General features: G+C 30.3%; 1 protein-coding gene across 1 annotated transcript in view; it reads right to left on the reverse strand.

Annotated features, from left to right (window-relative positions):
- The window catches only part of Mat89Ba (nucleolar protein 6 Mat89Ba), a 121,806-nt gene that overhangs the window by 42,370 nt on the left and 53,426 nt on the right, over window positions 1-26,010 (reverse strand). The window contains exons 10-14 of the mRNA XM_085812505.1: window positions 24,434-24,549; window positions 20,439-20,616; window positions 11,987-12,106; window positions 8,472-8,620; window positions 5,937-6,171 (exon numbers count right to left, since the gene is read on the reverse strand). Of these exons, the coding sequence (XP_085668631.1) occupies window positions 5,937-6,171; window positions 8,472-8,620; window positions 11,987-12,106; window positions 20,439-20,616; window positions 24,434-24,549 (798 nt within the window). The remainder of the gene's footprint in view (window positions 1-5,936; window positions 6,172-8,471; window positions 8,621-11,986; window positions 12,107-20,438; window positions 20,617-24,433; window positions 24,550-26,010) is intronic.

Consider the following 26,010-nt stretch of genomic DNA (forward strand, 5'->3'; position numbering starts at 1 on the left):
AATGAAACTGGGTTTCATCATTTTATCCCCACAACTAAAAGAGCCACTATGGAGTGGAAACATAAAAATCACCAACAAAAAAAATATTATAATTACACTGCTGGTAAAGTTATACGAACCATATTCTAATATTCATGTGGTGTTATCTTGTTTGAGCACTTAGAGCATAGCTGTACCATTGTGCTAGGTGAGCAGGTTATTCTTTTAGCATACTACAGTACAAAGTCCGTAATCCAGACTCATCGAAACTTCGGCTATTCCGGATTAGGGTTTTTTCTGGATTATAGATCATCAATTTAAATCTGGTAAGATGGCATGCAGAAATTATACAATTAAAAATATGAAACCGTAATTTATGAAATAAAGAGCAATTATGATCTAAAGGGTATCAAAATTTACAAAAAAAAAAAAAAAAAAAAGCTTAATATTTATTTGTTTACTTTATTAAACATTTCTTTCAATGTAAGTTGTTTAAGTTGCTTCATTTTTTGTGCTAATACTTTCTCTTTAATTCTATAAACAGACATAATTTCTTGTTCAGTTACAAAGTTCCACTGGAGGAAAGAATAATACAGATACATTATCTTTCCTTAAAACTTTAAGTAAAGTATGCGCCAAACAGTTGTCAACAATCAGGACTATTTTTGAGTCATCAGGTAAACCAACCGAATTCAAATATCACTGAGCCTCGGGTATAAAATGATTTTGAAACCAATCACTCATCAATGCTTTTGTCATCCATGCTTTTTTATTTGCGCGATATATAACAGGGACTTTGTACTGTGTTACTGCTGAACGTTATTGTGCTTCTTTGACAAGATCATGTGAAGCCATCCAGCACGAACCATCACCACCGAAAGAACAATGCCCTGGCAATGGCATTATGAAGTCACTACTAAAAAAGTTAAAGGAAAGAATGTTCCTGTACCTAGTTAATGCTGTATAAATTAGAAGTGAGAATGTTTCGCTAATTAAGAATCCCCCTCTTCCCAATATCAACACGAATAGTCTATTAATTAAGTGTATTTCTTTTATATTATTAAATTTAGGACATTTATTGAAGCTTTTGCTAATGAATTATTATCAGGGATTTATTACATAAATTCACTGCCTTTAAATAATTCACATCTTGTTGCAATATATGTACTAAATTTTTTTTTTTTTTTTTTTTTTTTTTTGCAAAATTGCCTATATATATTATTTTTAATTCTGAGTTCCCAATAAGAACTCTACAGTTAAGATTTTTACTATACTATTATTTATGTTACAATACTACAGAAGTTTCGATAATCAGTGCAAAGTGGATATTGGTAATAAGGAAAAAGAACTTTATCTTTGAAAATAACTGCCCAAGTATTAGGAAGTTTCTCAGCTTTTATGTACAGTAAAAATTTTAAATGCATTTTTTTCCCAACATAAATTATTTAGTGGTAAGACTTGCGGCAAGTGCAAACTGTAAACCTGTTCCTATCAATTTTTGTTTCTGCTCTAATCCGCACTTTCTCTAAAAACTGAAGATTTGCTTGATAAATATTTTGGACAGTTAGGCAGTTGTGGAGGTAAAGCATCCTTTCGAAACTTTGGACGAAACAAATTTATCTTTATAGAAATTCCTTTTTTCTCATCAATGATTAACTCTGAATGTCTAATTAAAGACAATATTTTTCCCAAATTAAGAATGAAAGCAAATCAATATTGACTACCACTATAGATTCACACGGAAATTTTATAAATAATCTGTGCAAAATGAAAATGCATTTTTAACGAAAGGTCTTAGGATTCCAAGCAGAAATACATTTACAGAACTGAAAAATGTTATACAGCTCAATTCCAGGATATATATATACGTATTATCCTGATATTCTGAAAAGTTTGTGACAAGAAAAATTTATCAGTTTCTTCTTGCTTATTATTAAATAAACTATTAAAATTTAATTAAATGGTCAACATAAAATTAGTAAAGAAACAACCTTATATCGGGCATAGATTTAGACAAAAACTATCAATCGCATTTGATGGCAAACAGATCGTTCTTTATCAGAAGCAAAGAAATTTGCAAGTTAGCATTTTTCATTATAGATTTTAATAAATGCTTTTGCTTTGATGACTAACTACAATGCAATTTGTTAGCACATAATTAATTTCAGATTTTACTGAATTAAAAATATTATAGAAGTATAATAATATCAAACATAGAATAATGCCTATCTTTGGGATTATACAGAGATAACGCAAACAGTTTCTTAAAAAAGATCTTATATACCTTAGGATGTTTGGATGGATTGAAATTCTGCCGATGAATCGTACATAACCATTTCTTGCACATAAAATCTGATTTTGGAAATAAGTCACTTTTCAGGATTTGGGTAATTTTTTTGTGCAGTTAGGTATATAGCAAGTATAAATCATTCTTCAGCAGATTATCGGTAACCACCAAATAAAATACTTGAAAGTCCTTTATAAATATGATGCACTACATGAAATATCATGCTATAATTACAAGTAGGCAGTAGATTTGTTATGGCTCACTAGTTTCCCTGCTAGTGATGTCACAAGCAGCAGAAAGAAGGTCTTATTCTTTTGGCTGTTACGTGCAAATGCCGTGTGATGGTGTCATCCTCCTACATAACAATGCAGGCCCCTCCCATACTGCTTGCTAAATTCCTGAATTGTTGCAAAAGTTCAAATGCAAAGTCTGGAGAACACCCTCCCAATACAGCTCGGATTTAGCACCAAAAGACTGATTCCTTTTTCAAAATTGAAGGAACACTTATCTGAAAGAAGGTTCTCTTCAGACAGGGATGTGAAAACAACGGCCAAGAACTCGCTCAATGCGCAGGGATGTGATTTCTACCAATCCAGGTTAACACAAGCCAGTTCAGCATTCAGATAAATGCCTAAAAAGATTTTGTGAATAGGTAGAAAAGTGATCAGCAAGTATGCCTCTTAGTTCCCTTTTTTACTTTCTCTTGTAATTTTTTGGGCTGGAGGGATTCATCCTCATGTATATGTGTGTGTGTGTGTGTGTGTGTCAGTCTTGTAATCTATGCATTACCACCACTGGATTTTATTTTTACACAGACAACAACAGACACATGACAAAAAGTTAAAAATTTTGAAAACAATGTGTTAAAGAATATCATAAGTCTATTTTATAGATAACATTTATAGTATAAAAAAGTATTTGTTGAAAAATGTTATTAAAAACTTCATAAAAAATTACATTTTAAAAGATCAACTCAAAACTGTATTCAGCAATATAATATGAAAGTTAATACTCACGAATCAACAACATTAATTATTTATATCAGATTATAATCTCTACATATAATAAAGCAAAGAGTCTGTCTGTGTGTGTGTGTCTTTAGTTAGCGCTGCGCGTAAGCTAATAGACCCACGGCTATGAAATTTGGTACATAGGTGCATCTAGACAAGAGCCAGTGCACCTCTAAGCGATTTTTTCGAAATTTGAATTAGAATTTTTTTTATTTTATGTTTTGTGACGAAATCGCGTCATTTTGAGACATAATGGGCTATAGGAAAGCGAGATTTTACTCTACGCACTCCATTTTCACATCGTCATGAAATGTACGCACTTAGCTATTTTACGAACTTAAAATAAATTTTCAATAAATTGATTAAATACGAATTTATTTAACAAAGTGAGCTTAACACCTTTTCAACGGGATTTTTTCCAAAAAAGTTTATGTTTAAAAATGTACAGTTTTTTTTTCTTTGATTTTTGGACACGTTAAACTTTCATCCTTGCAACTGCTTACACAAAAAGAATTTTGGAAAAATGATAATATTTTGTATTTTTAAAAAATTTTTTAAATGAAGCTTCTGAGTACACTTCTCACATCTTTACGAATGTGATTTTGGCAACAATTTTCCTTTCTTACTGTTGTTGATAGATTTTTGATGAAATCACATTATTTTGAATAGTTTCATTCTTTTAGAAATATGGGTTTGGCAACAATTTTTCATCGTATTTCATCGTATGTCACTGTTTTTAAGAGATTGGCATATTTCATTGCCATTTTTTTTGATATATAATACATTTTTATTAGTGTTTTTTATAAAGTTGTTCTGCAGAGTAAAATTCTGTGCGGAATTTTTTGTTTTTTGAGTTTCTTTCATGTTATTTTTTGCTTATTTCACTATTTGTAAGATATTGAAAAGTTTTGCATGATTTTTTTTTCAACGGAAAGTTTTTTTTATTAGGATAATTAATATTTGTATTAAGGGATATAGCTTATTTCATTGTAATTTTTGGTGCTACTTTGATAGATGGTTGCACGGATTTTGGTAATTTTTCTTTTGGCAAGTAATACGACTTATGGTAAACCCATTGCTGGATAAGTTATTTACGGTAACTGTCACATTCTTGCCACTAGGTGGCGGGCATCTCTTCCTTTTACTTTTGCTTTAATTAAGTTCCGAGAACCAGTCGAGATTGGAACCTCAGAGGAGCGTAAAGACACAGAATTAAAATGTACTGTCTTAAAATAATTATTACCTACCTTGTAAATAGTGTGTATTAGTGTCTTATTTCAATAAATAATTAACAGACAAGATGGCTTGTTAGCAGTAATAGAAACTCTTACTGAAAACGTGATTATTAGAAGCCTGGCGTCGTGAACACTGAAGATGCAGCAGGTAAGGAATTTTACATTAATTTTATTGTAAATAGAAGAACCTGATGTAACAGTAACCGATACTTTGTTGTCATTTTATTTAAAAAATAAGGTGTTTTATTATGCATAAATTCCGTGTTTTAAATATTATTTATGGCTTTTAAATATTAAAAATCAATTAAATTTTGCATTTTTATTTGAAATAAAAATTTTGTTTATAATATTTTATATAATTTTACGTTGTCGATGATGTAATCAATGACGTCACCTTACTTAAAACGTAATTGGTTTTATTAATATCTATAAATTTAATCTAATGTTTTAAACATTATTTATGGCTCTTAAATATTAAAATACAATTTAATTTTGCATTTGTTTTAAAAATGATTTTATTATGAATGATTATTTAAATAGTTTTAATTCTATGTGTAATGTAATCAGCTCCCTTATTGGTTACTGAATATTTGTGCATTACCGCGCCATTTTAAAATTTTATTATTAATCTCTTTGAATTCCTCAGGTTTCATATGGAATGGATATGTCCGTTTCGAAGATGAATGTTGTTATTGGTAATTAACAAGAATTATTGGTATCGGAATAAAAAAATTGCCCTTTGAGACCTTATTTTGGCCAACCTGGCTTTCCTAATCAAAGATTTATTTATAAATTGTTACTAGCGTCAGAGGAAATTTATTTTAAATTTTTGGAGAAAACCTCACTAATTGCTTCTTTAATGAAGTGCGAGAGATGTGGATCACAGATGAAGATCGTTTTTTTCCCTGGTACTTATCAATATACGACAGGTAAAATACTTTAAAAAAATGTAAATAAGCAATATAATATAATACGAAAGTTATATATAAATAAATCAGCAATAGAATACGAAAGTTAATACTCATGAATCAACAACATTAATTATTTATATCAGATTATATTTTCCATATAAAATTACATTTTAAAGGATCAACTCAATACTGTATTCAGCAATATAATACGAAAGTTAATACTCATAAATCAACAACATTAAATATTTATATCAGATTATAATTTCCATATAAAATTACATTTTAAAGGATCAACTCAATACTGTATTCAGCAATATAATACGAAAGTTAATACTCAAGAATCAACAACATTAATTATTTAGATCAGATGCTATTTTATTGAAATTGAAATCGAAATCAATAATTAAAATGATGAAGAAAAGAAAAAGGGGAAAAAATTAATACTTTGCTCTCTTAATTCTTTTAATACTTAAAAATGACAAGAATAAGGCTTATATCAAGAACTTTAACATACTTCTGAAAATCGAAAAGCTGGTGATGTTCCTTGCATAGATGCAATTAACAGCGGTAATCCTTGTAAACTGCGAAGCTGTTTTGATAAATTGTTGAAAGACTGCATGAACTTCATGTGAGCTTCTTCACCGGTACCATATGGCTCAAATTCTGAGAATATATGTGCAGGCAAATGAAGGGCACAATCCACTTCAGTGCCAACTACAGCAACATCCTTCTCTTCAGCATCAATGTGCCTATTTAAAAAAAAAAAAAAAAAAGTAAGATCCAAGCACATAAACTTTATATTCAATTACTTAGCCAAAAACTTCAATTTCTATGTTGTGTTTATGCATAAAAATAAATAATAATAAAATGAAAAGCTTTCAGATTTTACATTATGCCCAAAGGGGCTTTTTTTAAATATTTTGTGTGCTAGCTTTATTTATTCAGTATCATGTTCTTTGCACTTAAATCATAAAATTCAATTCAACAGCAATATTGCAAATCTTTAGAATTTCCAATACACAGTCTTGTGCGCTGGACATAAAAATGTCCCCCCCCCATACATTGCTCGCTTTAAAATTGTTGAATTTGTTAATAAAAATTCGTTAAAGTTGTACAAAACATGAAATCGATAATAAAACGAATTCCAAATTAGGGCTTCCAGATGCCCATAATCGGGTGGAGGACTACATTATTCAAATTTTCATGGCTCTACGTATTATCTCAGTGCAAGAAACATACACACTTTCATTCAGATTCTTCATTATTTAATTTTTTTAAATATAATACAGGCTGATAACATTTGGTGGCAACAATTTGAAAAGTGAAATGGACATTTAAAGTTTTTAACGCAAAATGCCAATACGAAATTAATCCTACTTCTGGGCTAAAAAATTCAAATCGTTTCATCTATGCAAAACTTTATATGCATACTTATAACTCTATATACAGATATACCTAATGTTTTTCTTTCCACATACAGACGTGGAAACTCCCTACTAGAACCTTTTTTAACTGAGGTTTCTGTTAATTGAGCTGGCTGTGAATTTAAAGAAATTATTTGGAAAATGTAGAAATATTAGAAAGGATGCTATGAAAACCAGTAATATTCGAATTCTTTTATCAGTGATTATCTTTTGATCTTTCTTATCAGTGATGGCTTATTAATACCCTTATTATAGTGCATTACATTAAAATATGTGGTTTATATGTATCAGGGAGTAACATTAACAGTCAAAGACCAACTGACAATGAATTCGTAGAGATGTTTGAAAGGACACAAAGATATTGCTCAAGAATGTTTCAGAAAGAAAAGAGGAAACCGAACTTTCAAAATTTGAACAAAAAAGTTCTTTTGTGCTATAGACCCAGAAAACTATAAAAACTGCAGTTATAATACTGAGACTGATAATAAAATGGAAACGGACAAACGCCCCCCCCCAAAAAAAAAGCTAAAGCCAGCAACTTACTAATGCTTCTGCTATAGATCTTTTGTTGATCAAAATCAGATATGATAAAAAGGGACTTAATTAATACAGATATAGATTATAATACATAATCACACAGCATAATGACATCTTATTTATAGTATTTTTTGTTTTTTGAAGAAAAATTACATTTCTAAAAAGGATAATAAACGAGCTGTATTTCCATAAAAAAAGACGACGAAAAGCTGTTCCAATTTTTAAAGCACATGCACCTGTATAAAATTCCGAGAAATACTTTTTCAAATATTAAGATTTTTCTTATATGTGAAAAGGAATGCATTTACATGTTATTTCAATGCTCACATCACTAAAACTATTATATAAAGTCCTTTTCATTTGAATGCACATACAATACTTTCAAGAATAGGATTAACTCGGAGTCTAACCATAAAAGGTCTTTTTCTCTATGAAAGAAACTCAATTTTGATGCAACTCGTACAAAACCCTGTTGACACGGTTGTCAGGAAGCCAGCTGCCATAATTTTGACAAGTTCGAATCCAAGAGAAGGCATGGATGTTTAATGAATTTACATCATAGAAACATTTAAAATACTAAGCTGAAAACCCTTTTGAAAGGTTGGTGGTAATGAAAGAGGTATAAGAGGTCTCCGTTTTTATCTCATTGGGAATTCTTCATCAAAATTTAGACAGAATTGGCCAAAACTGTGTTCTCGCCAATAATGTGATCAAGGTCGAAGCTAATAATAGATGAAACTCTTTCCTCTTTGTCACAATGAAATTTGTGGACCACATCTGGCTGTATGTTCAGGTCAGAACTTGAATGTCAAATCCAAATATTCAAAATACTGTCCCCCCTTTTTAAAATAAAAAAAATTCTATAATGACTGCACAGATTTGATTTTTAATACTGAAATTCAATATTTAATAAGTTGAATTACATCACATACCCAGAAAAACACACACATACATATATATGTGTGTCTGTGTATGTGTTGTTTCTCAGTATGTGATGTAATATATGGTATGATGATGTAATATATAAATATATAATGTATATTTCTGGGTATGTGATGTTATATACATATATAAAATCAAATATTTACCTTTTCAAAATATCCCTTATGATGCTGAAAAATACATTTCTTTTATCAGCTACTGTAATGGCAGGCCAATATACAGCTTCTCGAATGGTCCCATCTTGAAATCTGCGCATCTCTGAACGGCTGCCCCAAAAACTTTGAAACTCCTTTGCCTGAAAAATGATGTTAGAATTATGTTTAGACTTTAAATTTTAGGAAGAAAATATCAGTTACCAAAACTGAATCTAATTCAACAATAAAAAAAGTTTTGATTTTTAAGATTTGGATTTACTGGTTCATAGGAAAGCACACTTTGGATATCTGCCTACAGAAACAGTTGCCTTCATGGAGAAGGGAAAGGAAACTGGTCATATTCATATTAGATATATGAAAAATCACAAAAATACACACTCAGTCATTCACAATGATTTGAACTCAGGTTGCTTTACCAGTGTTCAGCTGTATTATCCACTCGTACTTTTCTCCCCTTCTTTTCTTTCATGTATATGGTAAAAAATATGCCAATGTAAGAATAAAGTTAGGCATGTGTATTGGAAAGGGCTCTTGAAGAGGAAGGTAATACATCAGTTTGTCCTTGAAATTCAGAGTTTTGTTAAAAAATCTACATTAATCTAAAGTTGTCCCCCCTTCAAATATTTCATGTTAATTTTGTTGTAGAATAACATCATAACATACAGTAAAGTAAAGTGCAAGTGATTTACTTTCCTTTCAAAAGTACTCCCTAAATGCATACCTTCCCTTAAGCTGATTGCCTTCACATGTTTGCTATGTTCAAATGAAGAAACAAATTATTATGAAAAAGAAATATTTTGAGCTTTTCCTTTTCTGTACGATAAACTTACATTTCTGCATTTAGGGACATTTTGTTTGTAGACAAGTAATTGGAAAAATGCTTTGGTTGTAAGGCAATACAGAATTTCCAAGATGTTTTCATTTATAGTGTCTTATTTCATACTATTTTATTTTCATTTTTAAAAAGATAGAAATTTTAAAATTTTAATTAGCAATAAGTGCCACCCAGATGGTATAGTGGTTATAGGAGCTGAATGCGATAAAAAAGGGTCCGGGTTCGAATTCCGGAGAAGGCATGGTTGTAACTGTTCGTCTTTTCACAGGAAGCAAAGGTGGCCCACCTATTAGGTGTCTCCATAATAAAGTGTCCACCACTTTTGGCCTTAGATATGGCTAAGTCTGCTGAAGGCCCACCATTCAGGGGTGGGGAGAATTAGCAATACGTGAACAAAATAAACTTTTTTTGTTGAACTAACTGGAGCCCACCATTATAGACCAATATTTCCTAAATAAAGTTCAATGAAAGGCTGTTAGTGATTTCATGAAAGCTACGGCCATTGAGGTATAAAGAGGGAAACTCACCACTTGAAAACCTGAATTGCAGTCAAGCTTCAGTTTCTAAGCAAAACTGATTAGATTTGATTTTTAATATTATAATTTCATCATAAAGAACTAATCTATAGTCAGTGAATTATTTATACTTCTTAAAATAAAATTAGACATTTTTTTTTTTTTTTTTTTTGTGTCTCGAAAAAGGGGAGAGGAAAAAGAGGAGCCATTTATGCAGGAAAGTAATATTTCCTTAAACAAAATACCTGAAAGCACTCTGCATCCCTACAATAAGCTAGTATCATGAAACTTTTATTAATGTTAGTTGAGGTTTAATTTAAAAACAAACACAAAAAATAAATTATTGTAATGTTAGTTTCATAATATATTAAACAATGTTTTGGAAAATATTATTTCCAGCCTAAAGATAACTGTTAGTTTGGTGATGAAGACATTTTTGCTGTTCTTAATGTCATTCTGAATGCTGAAAATATAGTAATAAGATATTAAAACATTCTATATTACATATCTTTCTTTCTTACAAATCTGACTTTCTATCACTCACATGCTTTTAATGCTAATATGCTTGCTTATTTTCAATAGGACAATTTCAAATTTCTTAATTTTAAAAGTTTCAATGTTGTTTCTGCAAATTTTTAACACACAAAATGATAATATTAGGATATTATCAAAAAAACAAAAGGCTGATTATTTTCTTGGCAGGGGCATTATGATTTTAATAAAATTATTATTTAAAAAGACAGAGGGAGAGATAGATGAATGCAATGATTGCATTACAACAAAATTTCATCATAACCAAAAATTTTATTTTTGATGCAGAGTTCAATGTACACAAGAAGCAGAACAGAAATGTTGCAATCAACGTCATTTATGGTGTCAGAAATACTTTTTAAAAGGTACAGACAAAATTATTTTTAAAAATAATTATCAATCAACTTTGTTGTGTTAACATACATAACATACAACTCCTGATAGTAATCTGCAGCTGATACAGTCGAAAGTCTTTAATCCGGACTCATCGGGACTTCGGCGATTCCGGATTATAGACCATCAGTTTAAATCTTGTAAGATGGCATGCACAAATTCTAAAATTAAAAATATGAAACCGTAATTTATGAAATAAAGAACAATTCTGATCTAAAGGGTATCAAAATTTACAAAAAAAAAAGCTTAATATTTATTTGTTTACATTATTAAACATTTATTTTAATGTAAGTTGTTTAAGTTGCTTCGTTTTTTATGTGATAATACATTCTTTTTAATTCTATAAACAGACATAATTTCTTGTTCAGTTACAAAGTTCCGCTGTTCAAGTCCTATAATTGCTGTGTCTACCAACTGATTTGTCAATCGAAATTTTTTCGTTTTCAATAACCTCTGTCACTTTCTTCGCTATCGGAAGCGAATTATAATGATGAGGAATTTGATTTAAATCATATCAAAGACGGAGTACATCGAGATGAAATACTACATTTAGAAAGGAATTATAAGCCAAATAAAATAAAAACATCTGCCCTGAAGATAAGGATAGTGCTGACGGATCAACTTCCAATTCATTGCGCGCAAAGATTAAGAAACAATGCAATCTGCAACATTAACTGAAATAGATAATTAGATAATTTTAGCTTAGCTTATACCGTCCGTTATACATTAAACGCGCACTCGTAAACGTATTTTGCCCACGCGCACAAGCATACTCGCAGCTGTAAAGGTCTTTGCGACACATGCGCAGAAAGTTTGTAGCTTTGGGGTCCGGATTATAGATCATTCCGGATTATGGGTGTCCGAATTAACGACTTTTGACTGTACCACTAAATGAAAACAAGCAAGGTGACAATTCCGGCAAGGTATTAATTATAACTTGAATTAGTTGAACAAAAATTTTTCCTTTTTATTATTTATAGAATTCCCCCCTCCCTAAAATATTTAACACCAAGTTTCTGTTTTTGCACATGACACTAAGTTAACAATGTACTAAATTTTAAAAACTGAATCACTCTAATTTTAGGTAGAAATTGAATCAGTCAGCACAATAAAAAGGACATTTGATGGATATATTTTACCCAAACGGGGAGGAAGAACTTTATGTATGGATAAAATTCATATATTATTTTCATTGCTACCCTTAATGAAAAATAAATAATTCTATAACTTACAGCTGGATCATCAGCACTTGGTCCTTTTACTAAGTTATTGAGTGGAACATCAGGGTTTAAAAGTAACCCAATAGTAACCTGACCAATATTAGGGCTTGGTGGAGGTTCGGAAACTTCCCACTGAAAAAGACAAATTATATAAATACAGAAAAGCAACTTGAACTATTATTATAATGTTAAGTAAACTAGTATAAATACAATAGAACTTTTTATTTAATTTTTTCTTTAAATTACATTTTTTTAAGGTTCTCTTTCTTTGCCATAAGTTTTCAAATCTACAGTGATGTATAATTTTGCATAATCTCTAAAAGAATGGGAGGACACACAAAAAATTATTATTATTATATTATGTTTATAATTCGATACACAAAGAGTCTACAAGGCTTTATAGCAAAATTTTTCAACTACTCAAAATGTAAAACCACAACTATTGGCAATGATTATATACATGTTGCTTTTTTTTTTTTTAATATTTCTTCCTTGTAAAAGGGAATTGAAATGTGAAATTTTCATCTGATTTTATGCAATTAATATCAAGTGCTGGCAGATTCAAAGTCTTAAATTGAGAAGCAATCAATGAGTACTCTTTTCACAGAGAAAAACCATCAGTTAACAAAGAAATTTTTAACTACTCTTAATGAGTTTTTTTTACTTGCCAGATTTCCCTTTTGTAATTAACTTTTTGTTTCTTAATGCAAATTTTCATCTGAAACAGTCCAAATACTTACAGCATTTAACATAGCCACAAAAAATATGACAAGGCATTCAAAGAACATTTTAACAGTTGACTCACATGAAGGCAGTTAGAACATCCATGAACATATTTAAGCAGGTATACAAAAAAAAAAAAAAAAAAAAAAAAAAGAAGAAGAGCAGTGAGTCACTAACACTTTAAAATGCATTTTTTAGATTTCAGATTTTGAAAGCCCTGCTTACAATATATATTAAATTTATATATATATATATATAAAATTACACAACAATTCTTTTAAAAACAAAACACAAACAAGCCCAGTATTTTCGCACACTAAGCTGCAGAAAATTTATCATTAAAGAAATAAAGTATGAAATTTAGAACTAATATCTCACAAAGACCAGAAATTGAAATTCATAATTAATAAATTTTAAATAATCATACAAATGCAACAAAGAATTTAAAAATGTTAAAACTAAAACATTTCAAACAAGCAAAACCCCGCTTAAAAAAAAAAAAAAAAAAAAAAAAAAAAGAGCAAAACCAGAAGAGGAATTCAATCAACCTCAATGTCATTTCATCAGGGGAAGGAACTTTGAAAGTAATTGAAATCTCTCTTCTACAAAAGTCCTTGCTTTTCTGTATCCAGAATTAGCCGATGAACCATTTCAATGTATTTTAATTATAATAGTTCACCCAAAAATTCTGGCTCTTCCCCAAAGCAAGAAAAAACAAAGTAAATTCTAATTAGAATAATCTTAAATAAAGAGAATTCAATTCTACCCTTTTAAAAGAACTGAAAATGAAAGTGAAAAAACAAAATACTTCAGCGAAAAATTTTTAAATAAAAATGTTTACCTTTAAATTAAATAGATAATCCAAAGAATTAAGATGTGAGTAAATTCATAAAACAAAGTTGAAAAAACTTACTTAGAATGAAAAAAAAAATAATAATAATTGAGAACTTCCACCACTCTTATTAGACTCCAGTCTAAACACGAGATGCGAAACAGTAAGGTACGTACAGGTTTGCCATTTTGGCTTCATTGGAGAAACTAAAAAACCTTGGCTAGAAAATAATCGCTCAAAAGGCTAAAACCTTTACATAATATGTACAATATATAATATACATATTATGTAATTACATAATATGTAATTTTGGAACCATATACAGCTGGAGGACAAAATAATACAAACACCTGTGAAATAATGGAAAATCTTTATTAATAGGGAGCTGGACCACCCTTTGACTTAAGTACAGATTGAATGTGATGTGGGATAGATGCAAAAAGGTCATGGACAATATTTAAAGGAATATTAAGCCATTCCTCCTACAGAGTGGTCTCTAATTCCGAAAGTCCGAATGCAGGTGGAAATCGGAAACGAAGTTTGGACTCCAAATATGCCCATAAATGTTCAATAATATTCAAGTCCGGGGAATGAGGGGGCCAAGTGAGATGTTCAATTGCATCGTCATGCTCTTTGAACCATTCTTGAATACACCTAGCAGTGTGGATAGGGGCATTATTGTCTTGAAAAAGCAGTTACACCCCAGGGAATACAGTCTTGACAAAAGGATGGACATGATCCCCTAGAATGCTTAGATAGTGATTGGATATGATCTTCCTATGCAGAATAACAAGTGGCCCAAGACCGCGGCAAGATATCGCAGCCCATACCATAATGGCACCACCTCCATGCTTCACAATCGGCAAGAGGCAGTCAGGATGGAATGCTTCTTTGGGCGGTCTCCAGACACAAACGCTGAATAGGGTGAATGACGGTCGTCTGAAATAGGGTGAATGACGATTCATCTGACCATAATACCTATTGCCACTGCTGTGGGGCCAGCCTTTGTGATTTCTTTACCATTGGTGTCGTTTGAAAGCACTAGTTGCTGCCACCAAGGGTTAACAAATTGCCACTCTGCCATAAATGTTTCCTTTTGGCAGTTTTTGTTGAAACGGGGTCCTGGAGATGACTGTTCATTTTGGATGTTATCTCAGATAACGATTGCTTGTGCTTTCGGGCTACTATGCGCTTCAAGATCCGTCTATCCCTATCAGGCAGCTTTAACGTTTGGTCACTGTTGTGCTTTGAAGACATAGTCTTACCCTCTTTCGTATACGCTGTCATAACAGCTGATACCGTACTCCTTGCACACCCCACAAGGTTTGCTGTTTCCGTAACCAATGCTCCACTTAAACACGCTCCAACTATCATTCCTCTTTGGAACTCTGACAGGTCTGACATTTCAACTTCTCACAGACAGTTCGATTGAACATGCAACGCAGGTGACTGCTGTTGAGAGACTGATACCTTCCTCTTTATGCTCACTAGGTGGCAGACTTCTGTTGCAGGTGGCGCGGCTGTACTGCAGGTGTGAAATATGTCATACTTTTTCGCAGGTGTTAATACTTTTTCGCAGGTGTTAGCATTATTTTGTCCTCCATCTGTTTTTATACATATATATACTGTTTTAATACAACATACAAGTTGTTTTCCACAGTTTGATTCTATGCCTTAATTTTTGTATAAATACTAATTTTGTAAAAATTGTACATGCTATTTCCAAAATATCTGCATTTAAAACTAGACACTAATTTTCAAACTGGCATGCCCAAAAGATTCCACTTGGCAGTGAACTTATAATTTATGTCGACTTCGAATTTTTTTATCTCTTCAATGAATGACCACATGCTAAAAATCTCTGGTTATTATTTCTCCGTTATAAAATGTTTATAATATTTAGAAACTTAAAATAAATAAATATTTAAACTGCATACTTCAAAATAATCATGACATCAGAAAAATATTTAGAGAACTTGGGGGGGGGGAAGAGAGATCTTTTATCATCATCATCATCTCTCTGCACATAAAATTTTAAGATGCGAAAGACTTAAAATCTCAACTTAAGATATGATCAAAGCTTGTCAGTAGAAGTAAAAAACAATAAACGTAGGTGAATAGTATATTTAAACACATCAGAATAAGCTATCATGAAGTTCAAAAAGAAAGAGAGTTTGAATTCACCAATTCTTTCTTTCATTATCTTTGAAATTTCAGCAAATTAACAATTATCAATATAACCTTTGTTAATGTTTATTTAAAATAAAAGAATCAACAATGAAAATATGTGTATCCCACAGTATTCATTTCCCTAAGACCATCTCTGCAAGTAACAATCATTTCTAAAATAATTAAAAACAATAACTCACAATCTGAAAATTCCAGATTACCAAGTTGGAAAAGAGGTAACCTAAAACCTTGTATACCAGATATGTTTGAAACTTTCAATGAATTCTACAAATAATTCAATGTCTTTTTTCTGACATTCAAAAATGGCAATAGATTTTTAGGACAATGTTTTTATGTCACATTCAAGTTTCCAATAGCAGATTTTGCTGTATTATGTACAATATGAGCATTGCAATTAGCTTTAACAACTTCATTTAATGTAAGAATGTAATATAAGGATATTTATAATAATATAAGGATATATTATTCCAAAAACAGAATTTATATTTGACAAGAATTAATTATTATTAATTCACGTTCATTCCAATTGCAAATTTTTCAAACATTGGAACATTCCATCTTCAGTTTCACTTCTTTTCTCAAAAAGGTCAATTGTACAATTCACTGCACTGAATTCTATATTAAAATATTGAATACATATAAAAATATTTTAATTTCTTAATTTTTTTTATTTAAAGCATCAGTTTGAAGACAAAAAATATAGAAATGGATCATGATTTTTCAATTCAATCAAACGTGTTTCTATTAAGCACATTTCTAATAATTGCAAGATTTTGTTCTACCACAAGATATTTTTGCAGCTACTTTGTAATTTTGTAAATTTTTTATTTCATTTTAAATTCCAGTTAAGTGAGTTATAGGAATGACTGTCACTATTACTAATATATTCGAACTATTTCTGAAGCAATTTTCTTCTTTAAAATTTGCTTTTACGATAAATTTACCAATAAAAGAACTGGATAATGCACAGCTTTTATTTTTATGACAATTCATTATTTATGCTGTCTTTTTGTTAAAACGCACATATATCCAATTTTTAAAACTTTCCGATGAACATCATCTTTGTTTCTTGTGGATTAATAGTTGCTGCTAACCATTCATAATCTTCTTCCCAATATTTGTCTTACAAATATAATTGCTTGGTCATTTTTCTTGTCAGTTTCATAATTTATTCATGGGGTAATAACCACAGTCAATAAAATGAGATATGATATAAACAAAAAAGTATGTGTACAAAGATTTTAAGGTACAAAGATAATTTTATATATAATGAGGGACATTAAATAATTTATAAAAAATGGAACTAAGAGTGAAGGCAAAGTGTCTGTTGGGCAGTACTGCATCTTAAACTCCAATTGCCATGATGTTTTAGCGAAATGTGTTCTGGCTCTCTAAGATATCTGCCTCTATGTGCCTCTATGGATGCTAAACACTATGTGATTCTGAACCGTGGGTCCTGTGAAGCAGTAAGATGAGAGATGTAAGGTGCTGCTGTGTTAATGTGTTAGTTATTATATACGGGTTCTACTACTATTGTATTATTTCCCTGCAAGCTAAGATGGGTCCATAATGGGTCTTCTGATCAGTAAAAGTTCCTGAGTAAATTCTCACAAGAAATCTTGATGCTGAATAATGCTGCCAACGGTACGTGCAATATCCCTTGCAGCCAATCCGAGCGCTTTCGGACACGGCAGAGAAAACGCAACTAAGAAAAATACAGCAACCTTTTACTGGTTTTTTATGTCAGGAGAACTATGCATTGAGTGGAAATTGCAGCCAATTCTATTTGTCATCTCCTTATGCCAGCTGGTCAAATTACAATTACATACATCACTATTCAGCTGAAAACATTTTTAATTTTGAAATAAAACATATTTATCAGTTTTTTTAAAATTAAAAAGGAAAAGGCAAGGACTGGAAAACTGATTAAAGGGCTGTCCTCCCCCTCCCCCCTAAAAAAAACAGCTGAATAAGTGCAACTCACTCACTCTCTGTGATGCATTCTAGACAATGTTCTCAGTGATGGGGCTTCGGTTCTTGGTGATGTTCAATGGGTTCGGTCATTTCTGACAATTGCATTAATTTTTAAGTACCCAGATGTGTGGAACGACATTTTTAATGAAAATTATTGAAGTTGAAAATTTTAACACAAAATGAAGTAATTAATCTTTGATAAGTGAGTGCATGTTTGAAACAATATTTTTTAAAATGATAATTTTCTACATGGGCATATAAGACCTAAGCATATCATCTGTGCAAAAATTTGCATCACAGCGGTAAAAAGTAAATTTTCTATGATATATTGAACTTTCTTTTTATTTTTCATTCAAAAATTGCTGAGTTAAATAACAAATAAGAATATGAATAAAACTGGGAGATGAGTATAACAAATACAGTATTTAAGTGAAGTTAAAAAGTTCAGATTTATCATAACATATCATGAAATGGAAGTATACCCTTTCATTATATAAACCACTATGGATGTTATGTAAATTTGACAACTGTTTCCTTTTACTTCTAACCTACATTTATCGTTTTAGTACAAACTATCTAACTTATAAAAGACAAATTAAATATGTGTAGGTGAAAATGGGGCATAATAAAAAATTTTCTCATTTAAGATATCTAAGTAAAATTCAATTGACATACTACCAGATGTAAACAAAACATCTAATTTCAAATTTAATCAATTACCATTTTTCCTTAAATAACATTCTTAAAAATTTCAATAGTGTTACAATTTTCCAAAAATTGTAAATCTGGCATTTTTTTTCAAATCAAGTATTAAACTGGTAAAAAACAAATTTGTTAAATTTCTCTGAAACTAAAGTGACATGAAAAGAACCTAAACATCGCAAAATGGAATGACGTTCAGATTTGGCATCATTATTTCTTTTAATTCTATGCCATCTTTGAAATCATAACCAAACTATTTTTAATATTTAAATATATCTCCGAAAATTTAACATAAAAAATTAGTTATTTTGGAAACATGCCTAGAAAAGTATTTAAGATGGTATGCAAATAATTTTATAGTTTATAATTCACAATTTTTTTCAATATTTATAAAAAATTAATCGGAAAACATGCATGAATTTTATTTGAATTAATTTTATGTTTTCATATATATATATTTAAAAAAAGAAAAGCAAAAAAAGTTTAACTAAAAAAGCGATGTTATCAACATATAAGCCAAACTGAGTTAAAATTTTAAAAAACTACTCAATTTTCGCAAACTTAAGTATAGAATCTAACTGTGAGAAAAAACTTTGATGAGTCATTTTTGAAAATGTCTGAAATTGCGTCAAAATACATAGTTAGAGCAAAGCTATATATAAATTTTATTTTATCCTATTTCAAGATGTGAAAAATGAAAGTTCAATTTTGTCACGCAACCAAACAAAGCAAGATACAGAATTGTCCCCATGCCTCTTTTTACTTCCTTGAATAAAGTAAAGGAAATATTATAACTGCAAAAAATTTTGGCTATCGGATTTCAACGGAAATATCCATATTGAAAATTCCTGAATTTGTTTTGACTACTTTTTTGCATGATGACTGGCAGAACAAATGATTCTATAGTCCAAAATGGATTGTAAAATGTTTTTGTGACATCTGTACATACGTACGTATGAAACATAACCTAAAAGCGATTAGCTATAAAACATTGAAATTTTGTATATGTGACTGCTATAACATCTAGTTGTGCATCTCTCTTTTTTATTGCAATTGGAAGTAACTGAAGTATATACATACAGCCGCTCCCTTACATCTTTTTATTTAATAAACAATCAATATTAGAACTGTTTCTGTTAATCTTTGCTATTATGTTAAGCCTTTCCATTTTACTGGAAGCTCTATTTAGAATGTCACAAGTACAAACTTCCCAAAGGTAACTGTTCCAAACTATTACTGTTCTATCAGTTATATTCGACTGACAATATAGTGTCTATAAACATAATTTTTGGTCAGCTGGCTTACATAACTTTAAAAACAATCCAATGCTTGCTGTTTTGTTAAAGGTAGGTCCCTAACTTTAATCTCTCTCTCTCTCTCTTTTTTCTTCCAATATAAAATTAATAACAGTTAATTTATTCATAAAAACAAAAGGTCGCCTATCGAGAATCAACTAGAGTTACAGCAGACGAAAATGCAGATGAGTGTCTTGTTATGTTATGCGTATCCATAATTGGTGCTAAATGATACTGCTTGGCGACAGTTTCCTTATCAATGGAATAATAATTAAGTACCTTCAATTTTTTATAGACTCTCAGTCTTAAAATTTCATAGAAGCAGTATGCATACTTCTTATCAAAAGCAGAATTATTATTCCTATGCACAACAGTTTAACATACTGCAATGAAGGGGGAAGAAATATTGATACAATTTGACATTCAGCATAACGATTCATATTTTGACAAAGCCTTCAAAGACAAATAAAAATGAAATAAGCTAAAATTTTATTTGACAAAAATGCAACAATAATGAAAACAACAATGAAGTCTTTGCTCTTCATATTTATTAAGTCTGCTACTGCTAATAATACTAATAAATAAATAAAATAAAAAATTATTGCACAAAAGATATAATTATGTATAATAAAAATATTCCCTACAATTCCATCACCTCATATCTGAGCTACTGACTGAGAAATCTGACAGCCAACAAAATTACAAATAAAATAGAGAATTAATTATCCTAGAATGAAAAGATACTTACAGGTGTATGAGCAGCTTTCAAAATATCTAACAATAAGATTCTGGAGCCTAACCCTTTTTTCAGAATTCTACATATTTTTTGCATAATGCATGAAATTTTGTCTTTTCCATAATCAATACTTTCTGAATCACATTTAAGTTTTTCACTGAATTTCTTGAACTTTTTAGCTCCTTTGAAACTGAAATATAAAATTAAATTTAGATTTAAAAATAAAAAACGAGATCAAGAAGAAATGCAGAAACTCACTAGGTGTTACATAGAAAATTCTATAACTAAGATATACTATGTTGCCATTAATGACCAGAGACCTACAGAAAATATTTAGCATAACTGGAATTGGTATGATATGGATATGATGTAGGTCTGCTATTATCTGCTATGACAGCCTGTAGCCTTTGAGGGAAACTTTCTACTAAGTTAGGACAAATATTTTCTTTCACTCTTGCAATGTGATGAACATATCTGTTACAGTTTGGTATGGCTCTCAGCAGGCACGCTTACTTATCCCTGAGATGCTTGATCACATCGAGATTAAGGTTCGGACCATTCAGCCAAGTTCATACATTTTTTTTTCAAATAGTTATGGCTTTCCCTTTAAAATAAATGAATAGTCATTTTGAAATTATAACAGCCAGTTCCAAGTTGTTGACATAGGGTTTAGGCATAAAAGTACGGAACTAAGACTAAACGAGAAAATCATATTTAATTCTTAAATATCACGGTGGACAAAATTCACTTTGGTAAGAAATGCTCAGCTGGAAACTAAGTGTATACATGTTTGTCAGAATACAACCACATGCAATGTGCAATGTTTTTTTATTGTTCTACAGCCCACAGGTTACATGTTTTGTACCAGTAATTGGCATTAATTGTTTAATTTAGTTACCATTTGCTTGTGGACTTCAGCTCACCTATGGTGTTAACATATGTAAACACATCTCAATAAATGGTAAGCTAATTAGCAACACTTCCAGATCCTAAATGAAACTATGTGGCCTTCTAATAATGTCAATTTGATTTTAACATACATCAGAGCTTAATCATTTTTATCTCTAATTTTCCAGCTTCTCTAATTGGAGTTGGAATTTTATAACACCCTCATATTTCCATTTCATGACTATTCCATGTGATATCTGAAACTTATCAGAAATCTCCAACCAGCATGGAATGACCAAATTGGACACCCATAATCATGTCTCTTTCGATAGATTCAGTCTCTTGCATGTCTATTTATAGAATATTAATATAAATTAGTCATTAATGAGTTATTCTTACTCTTCAGGAAGTATCCAGTCATTAATAACAATACTATGAAAGTAATACATGCTCCAGAAACATCTTTTATTCATAATACATATGCTGCCAGTATTTATACAGATTATAAGTTAAATACATTATATATAATAAAATATACACTTCTTTGGTTATATATGAATTAGATTATTGAAAAATTACAAAATAACACATTTTTTAAATATTTTTATTTACAATTTACAATTTTATTTAACAGTTTAATAACAAAGCTAAATGATGTAATTGATTATATTCAGGATAAAAGGCTAAAATATTGTTCCAAACAAATTTTGATAATCACACACACCATGCTCTTTGTTAATAACTTACAAACTGACAGTAAAATTTCATGTATCAGTAAAATTGTACACCACACTTTTTATATACCTTCTGGCTACTGAAACAGACCAAAAATACTATTCCACATTTTATTTAAAACTAAATTGAAATTAAAGACTGTGGACAAATAAATGAAATTTACTATTTATTGCATAGTATATAGAAGCCACTCATGGTTCATTTTAAATATAAGGTATATTTAGCAAAAGAGTAAACAATAGTAAATGAGGTTATCTATATTATATAATGTACTATACAAAATATTTGCCATCAATATAAGCTAGTGGCTAGCATTTTTATTGTGTGTTAATTCTCTTATTTGTGCTGGGATTGACTGAATAGCCATTGTAATATAATCAAGAGTGATAGTTATTCCTATTATTACTCCTCTTCCCAATTAATCAGATAACAGACAACATCCTTTTGTTACAGTACACAAGAACAAATTAAAGCAATTATACAAACATTAATATTTAAATAATTAAAAACATTAAAAATATTGTAACTTAAGAATTTTTTTTCCAAGTTGTTAAAATTATCAAAAGTTCTCTAACACTGCAATAATGGGAGATAATCGAATTCGTTTTTAAAGCTAGACCAACAGACAAGCATCTCACAAGTATCACAACATTGTACTAAGAGAGGTGACAGACAAATTTGTCACTTATTCCTAAATAGTGAAGGTGTACATAAAGACAGTTATGTTCAATCACCATATGAAAAGCAGCAACACACAGATGTCTAGGTAGATCAAGAAGTCAGCAGATGGTTCTTTGCTAAGGTTTTTCTTTTTCTCAAGTTAAAAGAATGAGAGTTTCTAATCTGTAAGCTTTGTGGCATTATATTTGAGTTTCACAAATAGATTTGATTTTAATTTGCACATCTTCTAGTGCCTGATTTTGACATGGGCTCCCCCATTCCAGAGAAAATGCAGATTCGATTGGCAGGCAGTTTAGTATAAGGTATGTTGCTTGCCTGCCTATCCAGCTTGTCACTTTGGGAACAGGCATTGCCTTCACATATAAGACTAAAATCTCAAGACATACTTGGTTGGAAAGTTAAGATTTTGAGACTATTAGTTATGGATCCGTGACTCTTTAGCCTCTTAGAAAGTGACTGTTTTTTTAAAATGCTTTAAAAGGCCATTTTTGTATTCATTGCTAGGTCCAAGTAACTGGAATTTTATTTTATAATATTTTTATTTTAACACCCTCATAAGTGGTGAGGTAAAATAAACTTAAATTGAATGACTGTTTATTATGGTTATCTGTTCTGTTTTCAGTAAAAAGTTAAGCTTAGAGTAAAAATTCATACAGTTAGCTAGCTTTCACGTAACATCTGAAGGATAAGAGTTGAACTAAATAATAATTAGATTAGCCATTTACAGGTGCTACAATTTATCATCAAAGCAACTAATTGCTTCATAAGAGGTCTGAGAGATAGTGCAGTATTTCATTGCCAACAGCTTCATTCCTTGGTACATCACGATGGGATAGAATCAGGTTAAGAATAACCAATTTAGTTTTCTTCAATAATTTCCTCAGTATGTACCAGCAAAGTACACTTGATGCAGAAACAAGAGCTGATAACAGTTATACACAATCATAATAGCTGCTCGAAAATCGCAGAAAATAATTGTACGATCAAATAAAGGTGGTTGATTATTTAAACATTATAGAGTGATACTGACTGCTCCAACATCACTATCAAGAGCAACCTTGGCTGTTCTTAAGGGAATATAATGGAAACAATGTAACTAACAGATACCAATTCCTGCAATTCTCTTCATCTAGTTTCAAGCCATTTGTATAAATGTGTAACCCATTTTGCTGGAGAGAAATAAAAGTTAATTGTGCCAGCAGCAAACAAAATTATGTACAGTCCTGTGACTTGGACACAAACTGAGTTAATGAATAAATGGTCAATTAAAAACGGATTCACAAAAGAAAAAAATATGGAATGAAGATTCAATGTCATGCTATTAATTGAAGAGCTTGCATGAAATTTTCTTTCCCTAGTCCCCTCACTTAACATCAAGCGCAACTGAATTGTATAGAAACAGAATGGATTTAATACAAGTTTTTCTACAGTGTTCTTTTCTTCCCAGAAAAAACAACATCTAATTTCTTTTCCTTCTCTGACACATAGTTTACAGTATGATTCTGCATTTTTACCACCTCATCTACAATAACAGAACGAGTTTTCTTTTGTTTAAACTACAGTCACTTATGGAACTGATTAAATAAAATTATTATTATATATCACACTCTTTTTCTTTTCTTCCTTTAAAAAAAAATCTATAGAACAAGAAATCAAATCTTTACAGAATGATACAATCACATACAATATAAAAGATAACTTACTGAAGAAGATACTCAAATTTTTTACTGAAGGTAATTTTGTGCATGAAAAGTAGACTAAAACTGTCAGAAGTTTCTTTATCCAATATCTGCAGACCCAGTTTTGCTTCATGTTGCACCTGTTAAACATGAATAAAGATTTAAAATGTCCAATACGATTTGCTAACATAAATTATAATTAACCCTCTGAGCGGCTAAGGGTTTTTGGATCTGTCATGAAGACCTGTATTTAAAGAGCCTTTAATAGCTAAATATGTATGTTTACTTATTTTAGTCTCGATTTTCATAAACTTACATTCAGCAAGATGGTATTTATATTATTCATAAAAGTAAGAAAGCAAAATATCTTAAATTATAAGCTAATATATAACAAGTTACAAAAATCTCATGACCGGATAAGCCGGTCATGGCGCTTTGAGGGTTAAATGCAATCAAGAGGGGAAAAAAAAAAAAAAAAAAAGTCTTGCAACTGAAAATTGCATACCACAGTCTAATTTAACAAGCAAACATTCATCATTAAAATCATTGAAGAATGAAGACTACAATGCCCTGAAAACAGCTAAAACATTAAGATAATGCAAAAGTTATTTGTATTACACTGTATTGAAGCTTTTCTGTATGAAATGAATTATGTTCTTGCTAAACAGAAATATAGGTGAATCAGCAACATGGTTTACATTTCAATACAATATGATAGGTAGGGATTCACTCAAAGAGAACCAATTTGGTAAGTTAGAATTAATTTCACAATTAAACTGCAGAAGTTGTATGCATACAATACTGTATTGAAGCTTTCCTGTACAAGCAGCTAGGTGCTGGAAAGAAATCAAATTGGCGAGTATAAAATTGAAATAGACAAACAAAATTAATATATTAATTTACCCTCACTCAGAATTACTGCCTATAATTTCTAGCCATCAAGAGTTGTAATTAAATTTTACATAGCATGGAAGGAAAATATGCTATTTTATCAAAAGGAACTGATTTTTGCAAGCAGCATTAAAAATCATAGATCAAATTAAATTGTACAGGAAGGTACACAGAAATGAGGGAGTAGGCAACAAGGCATTTATGAAGATGCAAGGTAGACTTGATAAAACTGGAGAAGCTATATTTGTAATATGATTGCATTAAAATAAACAACAATCAAATTCTAAAAACTCTATTTTGTGGGAATAGAATCTCCTGTGCTTAATACCAAACATCAAATTATTGCATAAAAAGCATTTTCACATACATCTCTCTCACTTTCTTTTTATGCGGAGGAAAATATGCATGCATAAAATCAAGGAATTCTAACATGCAGAGAGCTTAGAAAAATTGCCACATTATTTATCTGAATTCAAAATAAGATTTTTTTTTTCACTCACAATTTACAGATTTGGCTTAATTTCATTTTTACCTACAGTTTTGATTCTTGAATTAAATTCTTATAAAAAAATTATTTTAAAAAAACTGGTAAAATTTCATTTTACTATAGCAACTTGGCACAGGAATCAATATAATATGTAATGACAGAAATTTCATTTTTAAATTTTTTATTTACCAGCATTATAGCAATAGTCGTTCAGTACCTAATA

This window comes from Stegodyphus dumicola, chromosome 1 (genome assembly GCF_044657685.1).
Source record: "Stegodyphus dumicola isolate Sdum_Otavi_A_Nest chromosome 1, ASM4465768v1".
NCBI lineage: Eukaryota > Metazoa > Arthropoda > Arachnida > Araneae > Eresidae > Stegodyphus > Stegodyphus dumicola.